The 8,511-nt window shown below is 40.6% G+C and overlaps 1 protein-coding gene across 1 annotated transcript; it reads left to right on the top strand.

Annotated features, from left to right (window-relative positions):
* Positions 1 to 201: 201 nt before the first annotated feature.
* On the top strand, positions 202 to 4,378 carry rpe (ribulose-5-phosphate-3-epimerase). The gene is made up of 6 exons (XM_085250048.1): positions 202 to 391; positions 739 to 818; positions 896 to 1,035; positions 1,216 to 1,350; positions 3,517 to 3,603; positions 3,706 to 4,378. Exons 1-6 carry the CDS (start codon positions 270 to 272, stop codon positions 3,826 to 3,828), a joined length of 687 nt encoding a protein of 228 aa, XP_085106174.1. The 5' UTR covers positions 202 to 269; the 3' UTR covers positions 3,829 to 4,378.
* The last annotated feature ends 4,133 nt before the right edge of the window (positions 4,379 to 8,511 follow it).

Consider the following 8,511-nt stretch of genomic DNA (forward strand, 5'->3'; position numbering starts at 1 on the left):
CAAATGAAAAGACATATGTCTTAAAGACAGTCACACGTTTATCTAACTTCTTCTTAGAATAAAACACAGACTTGCATGATGTCCTAAATATCTTCGAAGCTTGTCTATGATGCCTAGCTACATATTTCTCCACGACACGACGCCAGACGTTTCGCTCTCCGTTCTTGGATTTTATTTTGAAAGTCATCAGCGGAAGTTGAGCTTTACGGTACGGCGAGCTTGTCCTGTTAGGTGTCAGGCTGCACGCAGAGAAATACAGCATTAGCAGCATGGCTTACAGTGCGAAGATCGGTCCGTCCATCCTTAGCAGCGACCTGTCCTGTTTGGGCAGCGAGTGTGTGAGGATGATGGAGTGTGGGGCGGATTACCTGCATCTGGACGTCATGGATGGGTCAGTTGGTTAGCATATAGTTTACCTGTTGTGCTAGCTGCTAGCAAGCCAATTTCAAGCTCAGTACTTGAGAGCCAAAGTTGGCTAACATCAACAACCTAGCTTGTCAAAAGTTAAGCCGGGCAGGCGATATTTTTGTAACTGGTTTAAATGGAAGGCTAAAACTTTTTGGGTGCTAAACTATTACAAGACTGTCTTTAAAGTGTTATTGCCTTATACTTCTCCGTGGTAGTTTTGACATTTTTAGCTTTCTCCACACTTACGCAAGACGTCAGTGTAAGCTTTTTATGCAAGATGAAGAGCACAACAGTTGCAATCTAAAAGTTTCTCTTTGTTTCCTCTTTAAGGCACTTTGTACCCAACATCACGTTTGGCCATCCCATGGTGGAGTGTTTGAGGAAGTCAGTAGGCCAAGACCCGTTCTTTGGTGAGACTTAATGATAAAACAATCACTGTTATTGTATTGTTGTGCCGCACAGTATTGGGACAGTGTGAATGTTGCAGATATGCACATGATGGTGTCTCGGCCTGAGCAATGGGTCAAGCCTATGGCCGCAGCAGGAGCCAATCAGTACACCTTCCACTTAGAGGCCACCACCAACCCTGGAAACCTCATTAAAGAGATTAGAGAGAGTGGCATGAAGGTGAGGAAAAGACCCCAAAAGAAGAGACAGACTTGCTTTACTTATTCACTGCCTTGACGATAAAGACATCTGCATAATTATAGTGTAATTGTATAATTGTAGTGATAGGGAATTATAAAACCCCGGCATTTGTTATAAACATGCGAGTGTTAAAGTGACCCTCGCTCACTTGTATTACAGGTGGGTTTGGCTATTAAGCCTGGTACTACTGTTGAAGAGCTGGCTCCCTGGGCTAACCAGATCGACATGGCTCTGGTAATGACTGTTGAACCTGGTTTTGGGGGACAAAAGTTTATGGAAGACATGATGCCCAAGGTAAGGACTAAGCAAAGATGGAAGAATGACCTTTCTGAAAAAAAAAAAAAGAGTATTACACATAACCACAACAGAACAAATTGGATTTATCATACTTACTGAATTTACAATTTAGCACAGTGCAGTTTCTATACTCTTCATTAGCATATGAGGTGTGAGGTCATTGTTTGTCTTATTTGAGAAGTTTAAGAAAGGAAATTAAAGGAATATGCATTAAAAAATCAATGTGCGTTTCTCTGTACACTACCCCTAAAATTATCCAAATAAAAATGCATAGTAAATGGTCATAGCATTAAAGACTGCACAGGAGACTGTATAATCATGGTAAAAAGAAAGCATGCACTCATAGTGCTTCCACATGAATTAAGAGGGTACGTAGCAGCCAGGAGCGGCTAATTAAACACACTTCATTAACTGACCATCAGTAAGTGTGAAATGATAAAACAATCAAAAAGTAAAAGTGGACGTTTTGTTAATTTGTTGGTCTGGAGGATTCAGGTGTGTGTTAATTCTCTAGGAGGAAGGATAACAGCATGATCTTACAGAAACGATTATTGCTATCCATCAATCTGGGAAGGGTTATAAGGTCATTTCCAAACAATTTGAAGTCTGTTATTCTACAGGGAGAAAGTTTGCTCATAGAAGGCAAACATTGAAGGCACTTGTCAATTTTCCATTAGTTGATGTCCCAGCAGATTTATCCCAAGGTTATTGGGTGCAATCCTCAAAGAAATTGCAAAAATCCCAAAAGCTACATCTCAGACTCTACAGGCCTCTGTGAGAAAGTTCATGACAGTAAAATTAGAAGATTGAACAAGAATGGGTTGTTTGAACGGGTTGCCAGGAGAAAGCCTCTTCTCTCTAGAGAGAACATGACAGCCCAGCTCATCTTTGCAAAGTTGCATCTGAGCAAACCACAAGACTTCTGGACCAGTGTCCTTTTGACAGATGAGACGAATGTGGAGATGTCTGGCCAAAGTGCACAGAGCCACATTTGGTGAAAGCCAAACGCATATCAGCACAAACAGCTCATACTGACTATCAGCACTGTGACAGAGGGGTGATAATTTGGACTTGTTTTGCAGCCACTGAGTCGACTATGAACTCCTCTGTATATCAAAGTATTCTAGTCAAATGTGACGGCATCTATCTGACAGTTACAGCTTGGCCCAAACTGGGTCATGTAACAGGACAATAATCCGAAACACAATAGCAAATCTGCAACAGAATGGCTGAAAAAAGAAAATAATCAAGGTGTTGCAATGGCCCAGTCAAAGTCCAGACTTCATACTGATTGAAATGCTGCAGTGGGCTCTTTAAAAGAGCTGCACATAAATTACCCACAAACCTCAAGAAATTGAAGCAACATTGTAAAGAAAAATGGGCCAAAAGTCCTTCAACACTGTAAGAGATGATAAAATCATCCAGTCAACTTCAAGTTATTGCTGCTAGAGGTGCTTCTAAAAACTACTGAATCATTGTCACACGCTGCTTCTAAATTTTGGCTTTGTTTTTTATTAAATGAATAATGACACAGTATAATATGCAGTGTAATATTGCTCACCTGAGCTTGTATTAAAATAATTATAAGCAAGGATCAGATCTTTTTTTTTAAATGTCCTGGTATGTAAACACTTAGAACTTCTAGTGTATTTTACCATGACTATTCTTTGTAGCCAGCCTGCTGTGGGCAATGCTGGTTTTCCACAAGCATAGCCCACAGCAGGCTGATACAAAATATTGCATTGCACACTTAGAAAAAAGCAGTGCAATGGGTTCAGGTATATGTGAAGTATGTGGTGTATGAGTGCTGCCGGGCCTTTGTAGTGATCACGTACAGATGCTTTTCAGATGAATCTGTGTGTTCCATTTTGAGGAGGACCTCTTGTGTGGGTGAAAATTTGGTGTAAAAAGCAAAACACTGATCCAAGGCACACTCTGTATGATTTGTGCAGACTGTTGGTTGTTGACAGTTCTGAAAAGATTATTCAGTCATTATTGAAGCAGATATTTACCACAATATAGTGGTTTTGTTTGGCCTGCAGTCTTGTTGAAGGGGGGTGCATGTGATTAAACCGGCATTATTGTGTGCCTTTGCTCTCCTACTAATCTGTGAAAATTGTATTTGGCACATTTTGAGTTCTTTTCTGTGTATGTGTGACCCAGGTAAGCTGGCTGCGGAGTCAGTTCCCATCATTAGATATTGAAGTAGACGGAGGGGTCGGTCCTGACTCTATTCACAAGTGTGCAGAGGTAAACGACGCATACACGACAGGCTAATCAAATAACCGTCTAAAATCAAAATGTATATGCTTTTAGGTTTTCTTACATTTTGTTTGCTCCCATTTGCTCTAGGCAGGGGCTAACATGATTGTGTCAGGCAGTGCTGTGATTGGCAGTGATGACCCTCGTTCTGTCATCGCCCTCCTGCGCACCGTGGTGGCCGAAGCAATCCAGAAACGCTCGCTGGACCGCTGAGATGTTCTATTTATGGTCCTCACAGCGACACTCTACCTACCTGTCCCAGCAACACCACCACAGCAGCCAGCAGAAAGGAATCAATATGGACATTTCTGGATTAGAGGTTGAGGGTCCAAGTCTGAACAGGGGGCTTCAGTGGAGGGTGTGTGTTGACAGCCAAATCCAAATCACTTTGATGGAGTGAACTTGCGTCGTGCCTCCTAAAACTTGAACTTCATCCTTTTTGCCACAGTCTCCTGAATAGTTAACTCAAAACGAGTCTCACCTCAGCATAGGAACATCTATTTCAGGACTGGAGCCAATGCTACTCTGAGAAACTCTGTAAACATTCCTGAGTATTGTTTTGATTTACACTGTGTTCTCCCTATGAATCACAGAAATAAAATGGCCCAGATATCATGGTTCATACATCACAAAATCCAATTTTGACTCGTTCATTGTTGTTGAAATCACAAGCTATTTACTGTTATACTGAGTAGAAGTATTGTACACCATTCAATCAAACCATGAAATTTGATTTTGCAGATTAAAAAAGTTAAAAGTGAAAGGAAGTGTGTGTTCTTTGCAGTTTGACCATAAATGTGTATTATACATTATGTACTTATATCATTGGGTACACTGCTTAACAACACAAATGCCTAGTTAGCCAATTACATTGTATTAACTCAAGCATTTAGGCATAAAGAACTAGAATCGGTGAAGAAGAGTGATTTAAGTGACTTTGAACACGGTGTGGTGGCTGGTGTTAGAGTGGCTGGTCTGATTTTTTTTTTTTTTTTTTTTTTTTTTTCCCAGAAACTGCCGATCTACTGGAATTTTCCCACACAACCAACTCTAGGGTTTTCAGGGTCCAAAAATATCCAGTGAGCAGCAGTTATCTGGGTGTGTTTGTGTCAGAGGTTGGAGGAGAATGAATGGCTAGACTCATTCAGATTAGAAGTCTACATTTAACAGCACACTACAACCAAAGTAGTTTTTCAATGCACAACACGTCCGGCCTCAAAGTAGACAAACTATAACAATAGAAAGCCGTACTGGGTGGTGGTGCCTCAATGAGACAGAACTGTAAGGTGCTCCTTAAACATTAATCTTGCAGCAATAATCTTGAATTCAAACCCCATTTTACATTAGTGGAGCTGATGAACAGCAGGTGAACATATTTCAGTTCTCGGGAATGAGTATCACAGAGAACCTGTCACTGCCGGCACACACCTGCCTGGATAAGGACACTGAGGAGTGACTGTACTTCTTAAGAAAACTGAATTTTCATGTCAAGTTCTTGTTAACTTTTACTCAGGAGCAGTGGAGAGCAACTTAACTAGAAGCATCACAAAATGCTTTGATTTTCACCAGCATCCATCTGTTGAGCCTCACTGTTAACAGTGAGGTATCTGCATACAGCTCAAAGGATACTAAAAAAAAATTACCCACCACAGCCTGTTTACCCTGCTGCCATCTGGCAAAACGAGGAGGGATCCAATGCTGTACCACCAGACTCCGGAGCAGTTTGTTTCCTCGGGCAATTTAGTTATTATTCTTTGTTAGTGCAATACATTTACAAAATTTGAATTTGTCATAAAACCTTGTGTTATATGTCGACAATTAAATCTTACATTTCACTGCAGCAGCCTGCTCGATCTCTTCTACTATTGATATTAAGTCTGTTTTTATTAATCCTCACTCAGGTTTTCAGTGTTAGACTTCTGCTTGTCACTGGGTATATTTTCCACAGCTCTTTTAACTCACGTGGAAGGAGATTAATGGCTCCTTCACAGAGAAAATCTAGAGTACATGATCCAAGCTGCGTGACTGGCTTCCACTGATTTTTTTTCCCCCCTCTCCCATTTGTACACAAGATGGCGAGTTTGGACAAAAACCTTTTTGATTAAATAGTCAGGGGTATATTTATTCATTTGTAAACACGAACAAATATTTTACAAGCCTCCAGATTAAAAACTCTGCGCTGTAATCTATGGTGTGTTCAGGCTTACTAGTGTGAACAGCAACGCTACAAATTCAGCAGATAATTGGACACAGAGTGATTGCTGTGAATAAGAGGAGCCGTCTGTCTCTCTGCATATCGACAACACTGCTTTAACCTTTGACTGCTTTTCAAAGACTTTTATTGCTCTGTCAGTTTCAATCATTACACTGAAAAAAGGGGGCTGTTATTTTTCAATTGATTACTGTCTCGCAGTGGTGCCAGTGTCTGATTTGTTTGAACAAGGAGAAATGCAAGTTTACGAGCAGGATGTGTTTCCAGGAATCGATACGTAGCATTGTATTTGTTGAATCACCAGAACCAGAACCTTGTTTTTCCCGCACACCCAGAAAGACCAGAGATATATCTGTGGTTTCTCTCATCTCTTTATCTGCTGAAAGAATCCCTCCTGTCAATGAGAATCACCCATGACATACTTCAAACTGCAAGCAGCTCACTCTTAATAATGCAGTATATGTCTTGGAGGCAATTCACAGAGCTGCTGAAATATTGATGCCTAAAAATCTGTATTTTTATTTTAACATCACAGATAACGGCAGATAATGTCATCATCTTTGCTTACAGGGTCGATGGACACGTGTATATAGAGGTTTGCATACTGTGCGAGTGTGTTACAGTTGAGTTTGTGTATTATATGTGTGTTTGCGCATTATTGGGTGAATCTACTGTGACCGATTTCTGTTCTAATAGAGGATGACAGCCGTTTTGTATGCCTGTGTTGCTGCCACTTGGAAATGAGAGACAATTCAATGTGAGTGAGTCGGCAGCACCTACACATGCTCCACACTACTTAAGCCATGTCGTAGTGTCATTATTAGTTAATTGACAGTTGTTGTTTCACTCTCCACACTATCTACATGCCATTTGTTGATTTGTTACAAAGTTTTAAAAGCAGAGAGAGAGAAATGTCGGCAGCAGCAGTGGGAACAAGGACAGAACCGGTTCGCGGGGGTTAGAGGATGCTCAAAGAGGGACATATGCACACACCTCACATACTGGCCCTTAACTTATAGATCAAAGTCAGCCATGACAACAACATCCAGAGGTACTGTTATTTGTGGTTAAAGGCCATAATAGATGTGGGAATGACTGGAGCACAGAAAAGAATGGTCCCAGATCAATCAGCCCTTGGCTTGTCCTAGTCACATGTAAAGTACCTATGCCTTTCACAGCATGCTACTGGCCTTGTGCAAAATAAAACAATGGACACACACACCACACACTGGGAATGGCTGAGAGCAGGTGTTGAAAGTCCACAAAACGATTTTACACTAAAAAAATGATTCAGACAGCCGTCATGCGGAGTGTGACAAAGTGGGTGAGAAGACCATTTGTCTACATTCTTAGTTAACATTCTTGTTTTGATTTAACCATATTTCACATGTAATCTGCAATAGGCAAACATCTACTATCCCGGGTTTGTTTATCTTCTGCACTTTTACAGATTATATAATATAACATCTTGGTTTAAATCAATTCATGCAAGTTTGTTAAGTTAACATGTTATTTATTTCAACTGTTAATTTGTATTGTTTGAACTTACCTTTACCTACCTGTCTTCCAGAAGCAAAAGGAGGAAATGTAGTTCTACTTCCTGCTTTATACCGTCTGGGTTCATCTGAGGTCACAGGAAGAGACCAAGGGCAGGAGGGGAAGAATTCTTATAATTTAATAAAGTTGATTTTAAAGGGTTTATAAAGAAATAGATTTAATGTTGTGATATGTATTGATTACACCAGAGTTTATGTTGCCAGTCAAGAGGAGTAGTAGAGGATGAATATAATCATGTTCATCTCACCTACCTACTGAATGGAATAGTCCAGAGGAGAAAGTGTTTGATTAAGGGGACTATTTAAGCAGACGAACTCAGGTGTTTCAGAAGAAGGGTTCAGGTCAGTGTAGCTGTGTGCAGTTTGACCTTAATTTCCGTTGATTTAAGTTCAGTTATGTTTATTTGAATTGAGTTAATTATAGAGTTGAGTTTCTTATTTGTTTCTTTGTAAATATTCTTGGGCCACAGAATGGTGAATAAATCACTTGCTACACTGGACAGCATCAGTCTCCTGCACTTCTTTGACCGCTTAAGTCGAGTCCTACCACACGGAGCTTTTGATCTTCAGAGAGCTGAATGTCTCAATGCCTGGCAGAGGTGTTTGCAGACTTCAACAGAGTACCACAGGGTGTACAACCAAACAGTGAAGGTGGTCAGATCAGCAAACAGCATGTCCCTCCAGAACATGTCTCGATAGACTGCAGTTCACACATTACCACAACAGGGTTTTGCTTTAACACCTGGTTTGAGTACGAGTATCTACATCTACATCTGGAAATTTTACCCCAGGGTCTCAGACATTCTGATACCGGTATCTCTTACCATATGCATGATCACGAGAGATGAAAAACAAGATAGGAAAGCCTACTACATGCTGTCAAATACTCAACTGGCTCATCCAAAGATGCCGTTTGAAGTAGCTAGCTTGTCACAGGGGAATATGTTTTTTATGTTTCTGTATTTTCCTCTCCTACTCTTCTCTCTGCTGCCATTTATTTTGTTCCATCTATTCCCCGCAGCACCATCTTTGCCTCTTCACTCTTTCCTCCTTTTCTGGGATTATTGTATAGCAGAATTATATCTTTCTGCTCCTCCAGTCTTCTTCAGCACTAAAGACACATTAGTG

This window comes from Mchenga conophoros, linkage group LG16 (assembly GCF_057382185.1).
Source record: "Mchenga conophoros isolate Kocher_MC1m ecotype Shallow Benthic linkage group LG16, M_conophoros_male_GT1.1, whole genome shotgun sequence".
NCBI lineage: Eukaryota > Metazoa > Chordata > Actinopteri > Cichliformes > Cichlidae > Mchenga > Mchenga conophoros.

Bases quoted from the DNA above. Each gene is read 5' to 3' on its own strand.
- rpe (XM_085250048.1), top strand. From the start codon at position 270: ATGGCTTACAGTGCGAAGATCGGTCCGTCCATCCTTAGCAGCGACCTG. The intron at 819-895 runs GTGAGACTTAAT...TGAATGTTGCAG, and splicing joins AGGCCAAGACCCGTTCTTTG to ATATGCACATGATGGTGTCT. The intron at 3,604-3,705 runs GTAAACGACGCA...CATTTGCTCTAG, and splicing joins CTATTCACAAGTGTGCAGAG to GCAGGGGCTAACATGATTGT.